General features: G+C 38.4%; 1 protein-coding gene across 5 annotated transcripts; it reads left to right on the forward strand.

Moving 5' to 3' along the window:
* The first annotated feature begins 80 nt into the window (after positions 1 to 80).
* aldh18a1 (aldehyde dehydrogenase 18 family, member A1) lies at positions 81 to 18,616 on the forward strand. Of its 5 annotated transcripts, none has more exons than XM_059324955.1 (19): positions 81 to 486; positions 1,011 to 1,122; positions 4,043 to 4,194; positions 4,339 to 4,368; positions 4,957 to 5,106; positions 5,924 to 6,028; positions 6,509 to 6,667; positions 8,438 to 8,528; positions 8,832 to 8,956; positions 10,642 to 10,786; positions 11,885 to 11,958; positions 12,151 to 12,250; positions 13,536 to 13,756; positions 13,859 to 13,996; positions 14,146 to 14,341; positions 14,520 to 14,641; positions 15,758 to 15,944; positions 17,586 to 17,681; positions 17,879 to 18,616. In XM_059324955.1, the coding sequence occupies exons 2-19, from the start codon at positions 1,032 to 1,034 to the stop codon at positions 18,073 to 18,075; spliced, it is 2,379 nt and encodes a 792-aa protein (XP_059180938.1). In that variant the 5' UTR covers positions 81 to 486; positions 1,011 to 1,031; the 3' UTR covers positions 18,076 to 18,616. The 5 variants fall into 5 exon arrangements, with proteins under 5 accessions (XP_059180938.1, XP_059180939.1, XP_059180940.1 ...); XM_059324956.1 differs by having other exon boundaries at positions 6,509 to 6,661; XM_059324957.1 differs by lacking the exon at positions 4,339 to 4,368 and having other exon boundaries at positions 82 to 486.
* Positions 18,617 to 19,026: the final 410 nt, after the last annotated feature.

Raw genomic sequence — 19,026 nt, forward strand, 5'->3', positions numbered from 1 at the left:
AAAATGGTATTATTTGCGGAAATAAAAAAAATAAAAAAATAAAAAGCTTTATTTTGACATTCGAAACCAAGTATCATTTCCGTTCGTCTTCCTCATTTCGCCGGCCGGCCTGACGCCACTTCCTGCCACTTCACCGCCAATTTACGACGCCCTCTCTCTGCTGAAAACCAGCATTTTATTTTAATGTCAACGCGACGAAACGTGATAAATTAATCTATAGTCTTGTAGCTGCATCGGTAATTAATTTACACTGGTCGTGGCAACATTAGCGACACGTCCCGTTTACACTTGTTGCAAAGCGCCGTCACAGTTTCATCAGTCAGGGGAGGAGCCGGGCACATGCAGAGTCCTCCTCTTTTTAAGTATCTGTGTGAGAAATTAAGAATTAACGTGGTTAAAGAAGATGAATCAATAGGAGACTTTACACAAGCCGCCATCTATTTACTGCACAAAGGACAAGACAAACTGGGACTTCAGGAGGGGCAAGTAAGCACAAACTCTTATAATTTTACTATTTTGGAAACCAGCAGGGGACATTTATTTTCACTGTACATACAGAAACACAAATTTGCCTTTTTCTTTGCATCTCCACAACATATATAAAAATTGTGGCAGGATAGGATATGATTATTTTTTGTGTATATTTGGTCAAATTATCAGAATTAGAATTGTTAAATGGCTTTGAACTTAGCCTAGTAACAAAAAATAAGCTTTTTGAAATTAGCTACTTTTTCACATTTCTGTTTCCAGTCACACATATTTTGGAAAGGTCACTTCTTGTCACAGTCACACAGTCTTGCTAAGGGATTTAATGAGTTAAGGTGAAGCATAAAGCTGAATATGGGAGATTCTAGACGATTTAAAGTGTTTGTGTTTGTACACGCGAGTCACCATGGGTTGTTATGGGTTAAATGCAACATTACCTCTGTTTTCACCCTAAATACCACAGTTGGATGTCTTTGTTGCTGATGTGTTGTGCATGTCTCACTCTCTGTATGTCTCTGTAACAGTAAAAAAGCTTTAAATTGACCATGCTGCTGCAAAGGCTCACCCTGTGTTCAAGGATCCCACTGAATCACCAGAGACACGTATGCCGGCTGCTCACCAGACCACTGACACAAGGCAAGCATGCTGCAATTTATCCCATGTAAACACTGTGTAGATTATGCAGCCAGCAGTGTGGATCACAGAAACAAAAGGATTTTGTTGCAAAAATGATGACCCTGTTACTAAATTGGTTTCTTTATTAGTCAATTGCCAGAATATTAAAGTTTCCTGATATAGAATTAATAATTTAAGTAATTTTCAAGCTAAAATGCCAAAAAATATTTAGGTCTGGCTTTTAAGGTTTGAATATTTTCTGCTTGTATGTATTTGTCAATTTTAGTTTTTGGAAAGATCTCTCAAGAAATCTACTTGGCCTTCGGGATATTTTTTCACTATTTTCTAATAAATATTATAGACCCATGTAAAGATATTTCACTGACAAAAACAAGATATTTTAATAAATCACCTTTGGATATAGTGACCTATGATATTTTTTTCACTATTTTCTGACAAATAATATACATCATGTAAAAAAAACAACAACAAAAAAACAGATTAATCAATACTAAAATAGCTGTTGGTTGCAGCCCAAAATTTAAAAAAATGATGATTTTTTATGGTCATTTATCAAGCAGATATTCCAAACATTTTTTTCCTCTGTTTTATATCACTCTTAATTGTGTTGCTTTTGCTTTGCTGACAAAACAAGCAATGTGAAGAGATTTCTTCATACTTGGAGAAATTTCTGTTCACATTTTTTGTATTCTTTTCTGACATAATACAGCCTGAATTATTATAAAAATAACAATCAATAATAATAACAATCAAATAATTAGTTTCAGACTTAAGTTCAAGAGCATCTCAGCTACAATGGTTGTCTCCATATCAACACAGTCAACACAGTATCTGCAGACAGATGTGGTGAATTTTAGAAATGCACCTGATAAAATGTGCAAACTTTGTTGTGCCTGCAGGGAGTTTTCTGACCTACTCTAGTCTGAACTTGATATCACGGGCCTCTCTCTCTCTCTCTCTCTCTCTCTCTCTCTCTCTCTCTCTCTCTCTCTCTCTCTCTCTCTCTCTCTCTCTCTCTCTCTCTCTCTCTCTCTCTCTCTCTCTCTCTCTCTCTCTCTCTCTCTCTCTCTCTCTCTCTCTCTCTCTCTCTCTCTCTCTCTTTCCGTCTTTCTGTCTCTGTCATGCGCTTCATTGCTCCAGAGAGATGTGTAATGTCAGCACAGGCTTTTCTGCTCGCCCTGCTGATGTGGCAGTTTGAAGGCCGTGATTATGTGTTTCCCCGGTTACAGATGCATGTAGAGAGGGAGCTGCACTCTTTTTGTCCCTGTCATGTAAATCAATGAAAACCAGCAAAGCATGGTTATTTGCACGTTCATGTAATGTTTGCAGTGTTGGTGTGGAAAGTTTTCTACCAATGTATTGAAACAGATGTTTTCCTTTACAAAAAAAGTTTTAAAACAGTTGAAGGTGCCGCCTACACAACTAGCTTCATATTTATTTTTCATTTTTTTCACTACATTTTAATTAAAGCTGGAGTGCACAACTTCTACATATAACTGGACGTCTGTTACATTCAAGCCCTTGCGAAACACTCTATGCTGATTAAGGTTTTTTCCTGCAGGGAAAGCTCTCTGCATATAATGAAAAGAAAGAAAATCAGCATTCAGTAAGAGTTAAAGTCATAAAAAAAAGAAAATTGACAGCAAGGACAGTGTTCAATATGGATACTGATAGAGCCTTCTGTCTATACTCTGCATTCATTTCAGCATTATTTCTGCATGTTTTGTGAAAGCTTACAAGCTAGAGGTGGGAATCAGCAGAGGCCCCACGATACGATTTTATCCCGTTATTTGAGTCACGATACGTTATCATTGCGATTTGTAAGCATTTTGCAATATGGTGAGCGTTGAGATTCAAAATACTGGGATTTAACTGTTTAACTGCAGTTTTTGTCCACAAAATTAAATTTCATCAAGAATTGTTTTGTCAAATAAGAGAAAATTCTCAGTCTATTCATCTCACTTCAGTCTTTTTATTTGCTCTTTGATCTTGTAGTTTCATATGATGCCAGTATCTCCAGTATTTTCATAAAACTGAGCCGGCTACAGCCAAAACAAAAAAAGCCAAGAATTGATAGAATACTGCCACGTGAAATATTGTGATACTATGTGTTGGGAAATAGGGCTGTGGAAACCTTTAAAATGTATTTATCTGACTCCAACACAATAACCTCTCACCTATTTCTCCGCGCCGATCGTTTGATGGGGGAGGAAGTTACAGAGTCTCTGTTTCCCTGACAACACATAGGCTGGTCAGTAAACCCAGTTTTATAGCCTAACAAAAGTTTACTAAGAATGTAGGTTGATCTTTATGCAGACGTTGCCTCCTTTAGATCCGCTGATTTGTCAGTTTATTCAATATGTGTACGCAAGTCATATCGCTGGGCAGAGCTGTCTTGTATCCCTCTGGTCAGCAGACATGTCCCGCGACCTTGGCTTGCAGCAAACTTTCAAATCACTAACTTCTGCCTTGAGATAAATCACATTTAGAGAAGATAACTGGAGACACAAATTTTGCAAAAGAAACATCCATACAAAATGTATCTTCTTGTGGTAACAGAATCTTACTCTAAATATTTTCCGTACTGAAAGTGAGCATGACATCTCCAGTGTTTGTGTGATTGAGTGCCAAAGGGGAGAGACCAAAGTTCCGCCCTGGATATAAAACAAATTGATGAACAAAAGCTAAGATGAATTTTGAGCCATTTTAAAGAACTTTTAGCAGCTCTGCCTTTCAAGACTTTTTGCTCAATTAATCACAACAAAATAGTTAGTGCTTTTCAATTCTCCTAAATAACTGTTCTTTAAGTTTTCTATGTATTCATAATTCCGTTGTTGCTCAATGTTACTTCTTGTGTTGTCCAACGAGTAACTCAATTTTCACCAGTAATGTCAAAATAACAACTTCTCCCTCGTTGCAGCTCCTCAGGGGAGAGCCCATGGCAGCTCCTTTTCTCACCGCGGTGAACTGCGACAGGCCAAAAGGATTGTAGTCAAGCTTGGTAGTGCAGTGGTCACCCGGGGGGATGAATGTGGCCTGGCACTGGGGAGGCTGGCCTCCATAGTGGAGCAGGTAAGAGGCCAAATATTTTTTTAAAAACTGTACACCAACAAAATATAAATTCTCAGTGTGGAAAAGTCTTGTTTGGGCACCATCTGTTTCAAGTTCTTTGATATTTAAACCATCAGTTAGTGTTCATGATTTTTCCATCCATAGGTCATCTCACAAACCTGCATATTTACCAACGTAAATATACATCTTTCTCTGATTTTATTTATTTATTTTTGTTGTTGTTACATATTTAGCTTTCTTCTTTTTTACTGCACATAAAAATAGTACAAATACAAATTAGCAAAAAACCTCAACAAGAATCTGATTACATCTATTCTATATTTAAGGAAAATTCAGGAGGGTTCACTCAAGTTGCAATATTTTTTTCGCTTGCTCATAGGAAACTTGAAACTTGAAAGATTTAGTATTCATTAAATAAAAAAATGTCCTTAAGCCACCAAACATTCTGTGAACAGTTTTCAAAATAATTATTTTTCTGGTATAAGTAGTGTTTGTGAAAAGACACATTTTGAACACTAAAAGCATATTTATATTAACCCCATCACATCCATGTAGAGGCAGACATCTCAGGGACAGATACCTGAAAACACTGACAGTTAAAACACAGAATAATGTCATGGGTAGCTACCCTGAAGGGCAAGGCAGAAAATATGTTTTTCTGTTATTGAGGTGAGTCCACCTTTTTAAAGCTGAACCCTTAGTGACTCTGCGCTGTGGCCTCAGCTGTGTTGTGTGACTCTTAATTGGTGTATTGTTCTCCAGGTGGCCATGCTGCAGAACCAGGGCAGAGAGATGATGATTGTCACCAGTGGAGCAGTGGCCTTTGGCAAGCAAAGATTAAGACATGAGATCCTGCTGTCCCAGAGTGTCCGTCAGGCGCTGCACTCAGGACAGAACCAGCTCAAAGACATGGTGAGGAAAATGTACAGGAATGTGTTGAGGCTAAAGGTAATGTTCAGGTGTAAATCAACGATGAAGCAAATAAGAAAAAGATACAGTTGAAACTCTCAGACAAGTAAATAAAGGTGACATTCCACCACTGTACACAAATAGATAAAAAGTAAAATGTAAAATCATATAAATCATATCATAAATCTCGCCACCTTTTTTCTTGTACAACATCAAATTACAATAAATAATGTAATGTGTTATGTGTGGAATTAATAAAAAAACAACAACAAGCGTTTTATTTTGAAATATAAGACAAAACATCAATAAAGGACAGAAAAAGACAGCCTTGTCAATATTTATATTTGTATGAATGGTATCACACAGCACTAAAACTGTGTTAAAAACAACACCACAGGGTTTTTTCTTCCTTTAAAATACATTGAATGGACACATTTCTAATGACACCTGTCAAATGAAATACAATACAGTACAAAAAACACTTTTTTATTATTACCTGTGAAGCTTAATGTTCAGCTTCTCCTAAAAATGTGACACATTGGTGTTGATATAGCTAACCCTACTTAGCAGTTATTAAAATGTTAATTAACAGTAATTAACAAGCACTTAATAATCCTAATTAAGTTATTTCCTAGTTCAATAAATTACATCTATCTAAAAAAAAACAGTAGTATCCCTTTTAATCCTATCATCAGCTAAGACAGTTTATAGAATAGAACAATTGATTTCTCCATCATACTAGATTGGCTTTTCACTCTGTTATATACAGTCGGGTTATGTGCATAAACGTAACCAGACATTTACTGCATTTGTGTTGCAGTCTCTGCCGGTGCTGGAGGCCCGGGCCTGTGCTGCAGCTGGACAGAGCGGCCTGATGGCCCTTTACGAGGCCATGTTCACCCAGTACAGCACTTGCACTGCCCAGGTACTTATGTCCATTGGAAAGCTTGAGAAGTGCATGTATAATGACACATTTAACCCTTTATCGGGCGAAGAACTATATTTGGTAACTTCAGGTAATATTTCGAGAAAAAAGTTGCAAATTTACTAGATTAAAGTGTCAAATCTACAAGAAAAAAAGTTGCATATTTAAGAGATTTAAAGTGGCAAATCTGCGCGAAAAAAGTCGCAGAATAACGATAACCCAGATTCACCACTTTAAATCTCATAAATCTGCACATTTTTTTTCTCCTAGATTTCCCACTTTAAACTCGTAAATTTTTTTCTCAAAATATTACCCCCCTCCACCGGGACTGTATGTTTTTTTACACATTCTGGCAGTATGTAATATCCTCCAATATTCTCTTGGGTTGAAATTTGGAATTTGCAAGTATTTCAATGAGTGCCCTATTAAGGGTTAAATCTGTCTCTCACACCCACTGCTCTCTGTTAATTCTGCTGTCAGGTCCTGGTGACAAATCTTGATTTCCACGATGACCAAAAGAGGCAGAATCTGAACAGCACCCTGCAGGAGCTGCTGCGGATGAACATCGTGCCCATCATCAACACCAATGACGCCGTGGTGCCCCCGCCGGAGCCCAACAGCGACCTGCAGGGGGTAAATGTGGGTACAGACAGCATGGGGGCGACGCTCGTAGAGGTGATGGTGGCGGTGGCAGCGGGGGTAGAGACAGCGATCTTATAGCGTACACAGTTACGATTAATTATCTGCAGTACTTTCTTTCATCCACACACACACACACACACACACACACACATGATGAAACACCTCTGCCACCCTGCCTCACCTCATCAGCTCTGCCCTAAACCATTAAGACACATGCATACAGGGAGGGGAGTGCATGCTGAAGGTGATGTCAGAAGGGGCCAGGACTAACTTCTGTAGGTAGACGCCTCCTTTACCTTTTCTCCTGCAGAAATAACTAACACATCTTTCTCTTGGAGATGATTCCACGTCTCTCTCTCTCTTTCTGTCTTTTTCATTGCACAACTTAAATAGACGCCATTAGACAGAATCATTGTGATGCTGCACTAACAACAACATTCATCTCTTGGTAGACAACCACCGATTGATTCGATTTGTCGACATATGTTAAATTAAACCATAAGCCTGGCCAGTCTGACACTTCTGCAGTGCTTATAGATTAGATTAGACTTTATTGATCCCACAATGGGGAAATTCACTCATCACAGCAGCAAAAACACAAGCAAATGGTGTGAATATAAATTACAGACAAAAAAATACATATTAATTAATTAGGTCTCCACCCTAACGTAAGGGAAAATGCAATGACGTATAGAAGCATCAAGCATGCATTTCAGATGAATGTGATGTATAGACTACAGCCATGGAAAATATTATTAGACCACCCTTTTTCTTCATTTTCTTGTTCATTTTGATGCCTGGTACAACTAAAGGTACATTTGTTTGGACAAATATAATGATAGCAACAAAAATGGCTCATAAGAGTTTAATTTAAGAGCTGATATTTAGCCATTTTCCATGGTTTTCTTGTTAATAACCAAAATCAATATCAAGAAAACATGTAACAATAAATTGAAGAAAACATGGTGGTCTCATAATTTTTTTCCATGACTCTATATAATGATACGTAATTCTAGTTTTTTTTTAGTGGAGTTAAGTTACATGTGAGTGACAGGAATTTTCTACCCAGAAGTTCTTGCAAACAAACATTTCATTGATTCTATTGCCAGAAAAACAACAATATTATTAAAATCTAAATTGAGTTTGAACATAATTTTGGACCTCACCATATGTGCCTAGAATTTTGAAAACTTATAAAGGCTTTTTGTGGCTGTTTGTCTGAGGTATTAAGTAAATCATCCAGGAAAAGATGGACCACAGGGTTGCTCATAATTTCACTTTTTTCACTGTCATTGTTCTGAAAACTTGCCGCGATGGGTCCAGCGAAGAATCAGAATCAGATTCAGAATTACTTTAATAATCCCCAGGGAGAAATTGCTCTTGTTACAGAGACTCCAGTGCAAAAATATTAAGAATTATGAAATACAATAAATAAAATAAGATAAAATAAGAATAAATTACTTAAACAAATATACAAATTGTATTCACTAGATATACAATATACACACACAATATAATATATACGTATATACAGTTATCAGAGTCCGGGTAAGTCTACTGACTGAGGGTGTCAGACAAAAAAAGAAAAGCGGACTAAAAATTCAGGAGCAACAAGTGAGTGACAGTTCGGTAATATTTTGCACAGTTGTTAAGCACCCATGTATTTAGATTTGTTTCTATTGAATCAGCTTGCCTCTGGCCCTTAAAAGGCAGATGGCTGACTTTCTGTCTTCAGGAGCTTACATCAGCACTTTTCTGCTTCTGTAGGTGATCAGCATTAAGGACAACGACAGTCTGGCTGCGCGGCTAGCCGTGGAGATGAAGGCTGACCTCCTCATCGCGCTGTCTGACGTGGAAGGTATGTGCGTTACCACAACAACAGTCTGGGTCAGCTGTTGGGTAACAACACCATCTGTCTCGGTCTTCACCGGGGGGAAAGAAAACACCCTCCTCAGGGGCAACTGAGTGTCATATGAGGGAGACAAACACAGACCTTCTGCCTTCTTGTTTGAAATTGATGCTGATGGGGCGTGTCTGAGTGTCTGAGTGTCTGAGTGTTAAGAAGGTTGATTGAGAACAAGACATGTTTCATAAGTTTTAGGTTTGTTTGTCACTTATGAGCCTGAGCGAATAAGTTGTGTAAGAGTTGTTGATTTCTTAGGACTTTACAACAGCCCCCCTGGAACTGATGACGCAAAGCTCATTGACATCTTCTACCCTGGAGACCAGCAGTCCATCACCTATGGCACTAAGTCCAGAGTCGGGCTGGGAGGCATGGAGGCCAAGGTATGATGAACGTCCTTAACAACTGTGTTAAAAAACATATTTACATAAAGGTAAAAGCCTTATCTTAGTAAGGCAAGGCAAGTTTATTTGTAAAGCACCTTTCAACAACAAGGTAATTCAAAGAGATTTACATAAAACACTAAAAGCATTGGAAAGAGACATAAAATTACATTCAGATATAACATTTTAAAATTGAAAACAAGCTGAAAATGTAGCAATTATTGTTTACTGAAAGGCAGTGGCAAACAGAAAAGTCTTCAGTGTTGATTTAAAATAGTTGAGAGTTGCAGCAGACCTGCAGTTTTCTGGGAGTTTGTTCCAGATATGTGGTGCATAAAAACTGAATGCTGCCTCTTCATGTTTGGCCATCTTGAAATACCCAGATCATCCGTTACACAAAACCTTTATGGACCAAAAAAACACCAGTGGACAGCTCCTCTCTCTCCGTTGCAGGACGGGAGATAGAAAAGATCTTCGCTCCTACAGTCTTCAGGCTGTCTCATTCTTCAAGAGATTCTACCAGACTAACTGAATTTCCCCTCGGGGATAAATAAAGTAATTTTGATTTGATTTTGATTTGATGTTTAGTTCTGACTCTGGGAACACAGAGCAGACCTGTCCCTGATGATCTGAGAGTTCTGGATGGTTCGTAGCTAAGCAGAAGATCAGAAATGTATTTCAGCCCTTATTCAGTGCTTTGTAGCCCAATAATAGTAGACATTCATCAGATCAGCAAAGTGCAAAAATTCTTGCGATATGGATTTTTATTCTACTTCCATTTTCTACTCATAACATTGCATTCTAGATTTAGTTTTGAAAATATAATGGGAGAGCAAGGGTTATTTATACAATGACATCAGTACCTTTTACTTCACTACCAGTTGCTGACAGGTGTATTCACTAGTTAGTATTCTGATTCAGGTTTCATATATAAAATATATGATCATCTTCAGAACATTGTTAAAGATTAAATCAGTGGTTACTTAGCTTTTATGACTTGGGATCTTTATAAAAAAAAAACTATGTATACTTGGGTTAGGGTTAGTTGCTACAAGCAGTTCAGCCAAAGAACTTTGTCTCTCCCATCTCACGCCCCCTCAGATTCATCTTGTGGGCCTTAAGAGGGGCCCAACCCCAAGTTTGGGAACCACAGGACAACACCACCAACTGTGTTTTAAGTAGATAAATCTAGCCCAAGTATTTAATAATATCAGTTACAGGGGCTATTTTTCTGCAGAATTGATACTTTTACTTTTCATACTTTAAGTACATTTTTATGCAAACACATGCAGGACTATTACTTGTGATGTAGTATTTTTGCACTGTTGCACAGGCACTCTCACATAAGGAAAGGGTCTGAATACATCATTGCTTACAGTTCCTAAGTCGACAGAACAGTACAGGACCTCTGATAGCCATTGTTATCCTGCTTAACCATTTGAAGTCAACTATACTGTAGCCAAGTGTTCATGTAGCCATTTTTGACAGTTTAATGCAACAACAAAAAATGTAAAATATTGTCCTGCTTCTGTAATGACTGTAACTTCTGTAATATATGTCTAAGGTAACACATGGTTTAGACATTAATGTTGAGATTGTAACTCATCCTTTTAAAAAGTAAAGACTTCAACTGGAGACTTCAGAGCCTTTTTTAAAATTGTGTTTGTGTCTTTGTATTTCTGCAGGTAAAGGCTGCGCTGTGGGCCCTGCAGGGTGGCACCTCAGTGGTCATTGCAAATGGCACCCACCCTAAAGTAACCGGTCACGTCATCACTGATATTGTGGAGGGCAAGAAGGTGGGAACCTTCTTCTCTGAGATCAAACCTGCAGGTGAGTTCACCTGGGCTGCTCTCTCTCAGCCTTCTCACATTAGTATTATTGCAGCTATTCTATTTTTTTTATTATTTGATATGCCTAGCTAAAATGAACCCTTTCTAAAACAACAGTCCTTCTATGAATCACATCTTAAGGATTTTTTGGTGTTGATTGTTTAGTTTAAAAGAGGTTTTGATTCAGTTTTAGGATGCTAGTTTGTGGTGCTGCTGATTTGTGTTGCATTATACTGAGAAGCAAGGTTATTATAGTTAAAGACAACTAATGAAAGAACGAAAACTAGCTTTGAAAAAACATTTTTGTTCACTGAAATAAAAATGAGTTTAAAAAAAAAACTAAATGCAACTGTATTGTGGGGTTACAGAACTACTAAAATTAAAATTATAGTTAAAATGTCATTTGTTTTCGTCTTTTCAACTTTTTCATACATAAACCCCTTTGGTTGATATGAAATCTATTTATGTAGCTCCGACCAAACAGCTGCTGATTAGTGAACATGTAGGAATATATTGTTAATATGTTTATTGAGACTGGAATGTCTCAAAAAGTCCATCACTTTACTTGAACCAAAATTCACCCAAAGCTGCAAGAGTTAATCACCTTATTGGGGCTAAGTCGGATAAGGCAAAGGAAATAATTTATTGTGACCCCATTACAAAAAAAACTAACACTAAAAATAATAAAAACTAAACCAAAACTAAGAATTTTCAAAAACTAAAATAAAACTAGCAAACTCACTCTAATTACTAATTAAAACTAACTTATTTTGGAAACAAAATTTCACAACAAAATTAAAACTAAAACTTAGGAAAAATCCCAAACTATTATAACCTTGCTGAGAAGTTTAATATTTTGTCCACTGTGTTTATGCCACTGATGGTTGAGAAAGTATTAAAACATCTCATTATAACTCAGTACAGTTCAACAGCACCACAAATTACAAAATCTAAATTCTAAAGATCATAATGCTAAACAACCTCTAAATCCATTTCAACAGACTAAACTTTGATAAAGGTATGATTTGGGTCTACCTAATAAAATGGCAACTGTATTGTATTTCGAGTGATGTCTGTCTGGTCTCTGACCCTTCAACAGGCCCAACTGTGGAGCATCAGACAGAAATGGCACGCAACTCTGGAAGAACGCTGGCATCTCTGCACCCAGACCAGGTGCCACTTTGTTTTAAATGAAAACAAAAATGTATTTTCTTGTGTCTAGTTAACACCATTAGTTGTGTTTTAAGGATATGTTAACATAAGTTACATTTTTTAAAAGTTATCAGATGCAGAGAAACACTGACCTCTTGTGGACACACATGCTTCATGCACATCCTGCCTGTGTTTTGTTGATTGTGTTGTCAGAGGAGTGAGATTATCTGCCATCTAGCAGAGCTGCTGACTGAAAGAAAGGAAGAGATTCTGGAAGCCAACAAGATGGACATAGACCTGGCTGTAAACGCAGGTAACAGAAGAGTTCATGATATTTTACCTTGTATATTTTTTTAATGCATTGAGTTTATAATGCCTTTGCAGAGAAAAGTGTGGAAATGCACCCTCTTTTTTTATTTTCTTCATAGTCATTTAAAGTCATGTATCCATAAACAGATTTTTTATCAACAGTTTCTTCCCTGGCAGGAAATAATCTAATTATAACCATTATATTGCAATATAAGCTTACCTAAGAGATACTATTGTAAATTTTTCCAAATGTGCAGTTGTATTCATATTTATCCACCAGAGGGCGACTCGTTTTCCCTCTCCACAGTTTGCCTCAATTCACTCTCTGAACTCCAAGCAGTTTCAGTTCGGTTCAGTTGAGGATGGCAAAATGGTTATGTTTTTTTTTACAGGATCTGTTTGTGCAAACAGTTTTTTCTGCCAAATTGTAATTGAGACATTTAGAATAAAGTTATTTTGATGAAATATCACAATTTTAAGCCTCAGCTTCCTAAATCTGAATGACAGCAAGACAGAAGTCATTGTGCTTGGGCGTCATAAACATTACAGCGACTGTGCTGATGCTCTGCCCCCCTCACTAGGTTAAAAAAAACTGCTGTCATTAAGAGCCTTGGTGTTACTTTCGACAGTGAGTTCAAATTTGACAGGCGAATTGGCTATGTGGTCAAAAGCGCCTTTTTCCAGCTGCGACTTCTGGCCAGAGTAAAACCGTACCTCTCTCCTAGTGACCTGGAGAAGGTTATACATGTTCTCATTTCCACAAAACTGGATTTTTGCAACTGGTTGTACGTAGGTTTAGACCAGCGCTCATTGCGACGCCTACAACTTGTACAAAATGCTGCAGCGAGCCTTTTAACAGGCACAAAGAAACAGGAACACATATCCACAGTTCTGGCCTCTCTGCACTGGCTTCCTGTCCGTTTCAGAATTAATTTTAAACATGGGACCCAGTATTGAATTATCTTAAAAATGTGATCTTATAGACTGGCTATTATATAAAACCTCACAGTGCAAATGAGTATGTGATTTTGTATATGTCAAATTATTATTATTTTTTGGCTACTTTAGAGGTTTTTGTTTATAGTATCCATCTTAACTATGACCATGGAATATTGTTGTAATCCAAGATGTGCTGTGTTCTGTATGTTATGTGATCTTTGTTAAGTGTTCTTTTTTTGTTTTGTTTTGTCTCTTGAAAATCAATAAATATATTTCTTTTTTTTTAAAAAGAGCTTTATCCTCTCTCCCCTGATAGCAAAGCATAATCTTCCTCTCCATCCTTCCTGCAGGCCATTTGCCAGCAGCCATGCTAAATCGTCTGAGCTTGACACCTGCCAAACTTAACAGCTTGGCCATCGGTCTGCGTCAGATCGCTGTGGCCGCCCAGGACAGCGTGGGCCGCGTGCTGCGCAGGACCAGGGTGGCTCACAACCTGGAGCTGGAGCAGATCACTGTGCCCATCGGAGTGCTTCTGGTCATCTTTGAGGCCCGACCCGACTGCCTGCCACAGGTACCCTGGCAGAGCTGCCGTAACACAAACAGATCTGGCAGTTTGGTTTTGTTCTGGCAAATACTGAAAACATAAATAAATGACTAGGATGTTTTTCCCCAGGTGTCAGCATTGGCAATCGCCAGTGGCAACGCCCTCCTGCTGAAGGGAGGCAAGGAGGCAGCCAACACCAACCGGGTCCTCCACCAGCTCACCCAGGAAGCCCTGTCCATGCACGGAGTCACAGAGGCAGTGCAGCTGGTAAAATATATCTCTTATACATTTATTGTAAGGTGATGCAAACCTTATATAGCATATTTCATAAACTGGGAGAACTCTGAAGTCTGGTTGAAATCATCCAAAGCAAGCCTGTACAGCAGCAAAGTTGACAGATCTGTATTCGTTACAAGGTGAGCACTCGTGAGGAGGTGGAGGATCTGTGCCGACTGGACAAGATGATCGACTTGATTATCCCCCGAGGTTCATCCCAACTGGTGAGGAACATTCAGCGAGCGGCCAAGGGCATCCCGGTGCTGGGTCACAGCGAAGGAATCTGCCACGTCTACGTTGACGCAGAAGCCAGCGTTGACAAAGTCATCAAAATCGGTCAGTAAATTGAATTCTCCCTGCTGACTTGACCTGTAGAGGTGACTGTATGAGTAATTTAACACAAATTTACTAAATGTCAGTAAATTCTTTCTGTCTTGTCGTGTAAGCTTGTACTTATTTTAACCAGCTATGACTCCTACTACGGGAGTAATTGAGGGATCTCTTCTTGTTCCAGTCAGAGACTCCAAGTGTGACTACCCAGCTGCATGTAATGCCATGGAGAGTCTGCTGATCCACAGGGACATCCTCAGGACCCCGCTGTTTGACCAGATCATCGACATGTTGCGCACCGAGCGGGTAAACTTTATTTTAGCTTTATTAGTCATACAACATAAGATGAATGAGGAACAAAGTTGTTTTTTTATAGATTTCAGTGTTTTTTTCCCCGGGAGGACATGTGGACTTGTTTACAGGGTTTCTATGGGTCCTTAAAAAAATCTTAAAAAGTCTAAAATCCAATTATCTGAATGTTTTGGCTTAACATGTCTTAAATGTGATTTTGATCGGTCTTAAAAATTGATTGGATTGTGATATGAATGTTACTTTTATAAAGTTGCTTTAAGTTTATTCTCGCTTTTGAATGTGTTTATGGGGAAAAATGTGTTCTGGTCACTGAATAAAACTAACATGGGACCCATAACCACTAATGCAAACTGTGCAGCCTATTCAGAATTCATCAAAACACACAAAGGTTGTGTCACAATCTGGTGTCACCTCATCAAAAAAATAGCTAGGTTAATTTTACTTTGCAAGTAGTTTTTGCCAGTTGGGACTTGAAACAGTTCTTAAATTGCATTCATCATGGTCTTAAAAAGTCTTAAATATAACTATGATAAATATATAAAGAGTGTCCATAAAGTCTCTTTACAACTTAAAAACAAATATGTGGAAATTATTACAAAATGGGGAGTAGATATTGTAGTTTTCTGCCTCATTTAATACACCTATACATGGGCACCATTAGTGGTACAAAGCACATCAAGACAGTACTCGATTTCTTGCCATGTTCGCTGTAGGGTGTCAGTCTTCTATCCTCCTCCTCGCTTTCTACCGTCAACTCCAAACACCGTCTCTCGGCTCCCTGTGAGTCAAACTGAGGCACAGAGATGGAGAGAAACTGTCCCCCGTGATTTTGTTTCAAAAAAACATGATGCACATTGTGCCTTCTCTTGAGGAGTGGCCATTTTTAAGTGGTTCATTTTTAAGTGGTTCATTTTACCTAAAATACACAAATGCAATGTGATTTAAAAACTTTGATAAGCACTGAGTACATAAAACAAATCTGATTAAGATATCTCATCGATTGGCTTTGTAATTTTTTTTATTTATTGTAAAGAGACTTTATGGACACCCTGTATTGTTGAAAACCTGTAGAAACCTTGTATTGATCTTTTGTTTGTGTGGTGTCACTAGGTGAAGATTCACGCAGGCCCCCGGTTCGCCTCCTACCTGACATTCAGCCCGTCGGAGGCCAAGTCCCTGCGGACAGAGTACGGGGACCTGGAGTGCTGCATGGAGGTGGTGGACAGCATGCAGGACGCTGTGGACCATATTCACAAGTACGGCAGCTCCCACACAGACGTTATCATCACAGAAAATGGTAGGTGGCTCCATGTGTTCGTGTTTGTGTTATCTTGTTGTCTCTCACTATCAATTTTTCATTTTAAAAATGACAGAAATGCAGACATTTTGGTCATATCTTACCTCAACATGGTCCAAACAACACCGTCGGTCTTGGTCAATCATGCCTCTTCATGAAGGTGTCTCATATTCATCAAGGTCTCCTTCTCACTCCCTTGATTCACCTTCCCTTTTCATCTCACTTTGTGCCACTGTGACTAATGAGCAGTGACACTTTGTTGTCAGGATGAGTGCACAGCCTCCCTGTGTGACTCCAGTGTAGGGGACAGAGCCCATTTAAAATGTAGAGCAGGTGCTGAAACGCACTTTAAAAGAGTCATCCCTGTCATAACTTTGGGTCATGTTTAAACACATTTTGTCTTTCAAGTGAGCCATCACATCACATCTCTCTAACTCATGCTGATCGGAAGCATTCTGTGCAGTGTCCAGAGTATTTCCTGATCTTTAAAGGCTGCGGACATATTGCTTGCAGACAGTGTTGAAGACTAACATATTGCAATGATGCGCTCATTTGTTGGGCAATTTTTCTAAATACTGTGGAATCTTGATGGGAACAAAAAGTGCCACATAAAGAGCAGCATTTGCTACAAAAAGAACTTTTGTAAGAAATATTGTGCATAGTGAAAAAATATATTTATTTATAAGAAAAATGCACATTTATCAACTTTTTCAACAATAATTTTGGAGATCTTGATAAAAAAAACTGTTGAAATTGAAATTGTCACACATCAGTTACACTCTGGGGGTCTGTGAAAGGTATTTTATTTTAAAAACATGTCTAATATCTTTCTAGTACAATTTTCTTGTGACGATTTAAGTGTAAAATAATAGGCCAATTCTCCCAAGGGATAAACATGAGGGGATCCCCGCAATATTCTTTATCTTAAGGGACCCTTGGCTTTAAAAAGACAGAATCTCTGTTTTAGGTGATCAGAACAAAAGTCAGCAACATTTGACAACATTTCTACATTGAGGATTATTCTCAGCTGCAGTGAAGGAGGTGCTGCTGCCATCTGGTGACCACAGAAGGTACCTCAGTGAAATAAAATGTACTCAATCGTAAACAAATGATAGAAACACTGGACAGAATATGAACATAGATAGATAGGTAGGTAATAGAGACACGGTGGATAAGAGAGATTAGAATAGATAGATAGCTAGGTTTTATATATGGATTGATATTTAAATTCACTGACACATTGTGGGATCTGTAGGTTATGTGTGAAGTCATCAAGAGAAAATCCTCCCTTGGCTCCTTGTGCAAAATGTCTAACCTGATTTGTTTCACTAATACATATTATCTTTTCTTTTTTTAAATCAATAAAGCAACTCAAGGATTTCTCCTGATGACATTTGGACCCATAGACTTGATGATAGACATGTTATGTAGCTTGTGTTTTTGGGGGTGAATTCACAATTTACAGTTTACAGCACTGGGTGTGAACTCTGTTTTAAAGCTTTTGCTCTTATTTAAGTCAATCTATGGCGTCATTAAGATAAATAGAAAGCTGTAGTCACATACATTGTGTGAATGCCTGAAAGTGTTTGAAGATGCAAGGCTGTAAACTAGTGGCACCAATAAGCTGCCTGTCTCTTACAGAGGAGACAGCCGAGGAGTTCCTGCAGCAGCTGGACAGTGCCTGTGTTTTCCTGAACGCAAGCTCACGTTTCGCTGATGGCTACCGCTTTGGACTGGGTATGTGGTGGTCTGTTCACTGTATTATCTCTCTTTTTTGTGGCCTCATTTACTGTGAAAGTAATTGTGCACGGGGTCCTCTGACCTTGTAACAAAAGTGATGCAGGCAGTAATAAAAACTAAAGTGATCAGCTGGAGATGCAAGATAGACACAAGTGTGAAGTGTGCCGTCTTTCTTCCTTTGTCCTCGTCTCCAGGAGCAGAAGTCGGCATCAGCACGGCTCGTATCCACGCCCGGGGCCCCGTCGGCCTGGAGGGGCTGCTCACCACCAAGTGGGTCCTGAGAGGCGACGGGCACACGGCGGCCGACTTCTCTGAGCAGGGCACCATGAAGTACCTGCATGAAAGCCTGCCTGTCGGGCAGCCTCTCGCTGGGCAGAGGGACACCAACTAGACCAGAGGCTTTTACAACAATCACCCGGGCCTAACTTTGGTCAAAATGGTTTGCATTGGCAGCTGGCAGCTCCCCCCGGGGGGCATGTTGCAGATGGTGACTGATATCAGTGTTTTAAACAGCATAGAGAGTAGGGCTGGGCGATATGGACCAAAAGTCATATCCCGATATATTCAGGCTGAATATCGATGTACAATACATATCCCGATATTTTTATCGCAAAGTGAGAGCAAATGTTCAGTCTAAGCCAAATATGACATGTCACAAGTAGTTTTATTGAAACTTTTTATTTAAGTGAACATAAATACTGTATAACAACAGGAGTACCTTTTTTTCAAATCAAAGCTCCATAAAGTGAACATTTAAATAAAATAAAAATAGCCTATGTAATAAAATAGGCCAATCTTTTTCTTAAATATATTTATATGAGTAAAGAATAATGAACATTACAAAAGAATTAAATATGACAAACCCTAGTAAGGGCAGCATTTATATATAAAGAAAGAAAAAAAAATAGAACTATATCGATATATGCGATATGGTCTAATTCCATATATTTAAAAATATATCGATACATCTTTTATATCGATATATCGCCCAGCCCTAATGGAGAGAGAAGCTAACACACCAATGGTCTGTTTTATCAGCACAATCTTAAGTTTTTTAACAAGAGTTTACAACATTTTAAATGCTACCTCAGCTTATTCTTTTATATGAGTATGGATGAGGTTTTATATGACAACCACAACACAATACCTCCACATTGATTCATTGGACAAACTATGAGTATAGAAGAGAGTTAACTAATGCTGTATTTCCACTGCATAGTACGGCACGTAGACTCAACTCAACTCACTGTTTTCTTGGTTTTCCATCAGCAAAAGTTGTGTTTAAAACAAAGTGCTTCATTCAGAATGAGTGTATATATTCTCATTACATTTTAAGCAGTAT

This window comes from Centropristis striata, chromosome 21 (genome assembly GCF_030273125.1).
Source record: "Centropristis striata isolate RG_2023a ecotype Rhode Island chromosome 21, C.striata_1.0, whole genome shotgun sequence".
Taxonomy (NCBI): Eukaryota; Metazoa; Chordata; class Actinopteri; order Perciformes; family Serranidae; genus Centropristis; species Centropristis striata.

What these genes read in the sequence shown, in the direction of transcription:
- aldh18a1 (XM_059324955.1), top strand. Translation starts at nt 1,032, where the DNA reads ATGCTGCTGCAAAGGCTCACCCTGTGTTCAAGGATCCCACTGAATCAC. An exon ending in CATCTCTGCACCCAGACCAG is followed by an intron (nt 11,959 to 12,150) that starts GTGCCACTTTGT and finishes TTGTGTTGTCAG; the next exon opens with AGGAGTGAGATTATCTGCCA. An exon ending in AGACCTGGCTGTAAACGCAG is followed by an intron (nt 12,251 to 13,535) that starts GTAACAGAAGAG and finishes TCCTTCCTGCAG; the next exon opens with GCCATTTGCCAGCAGCCATG.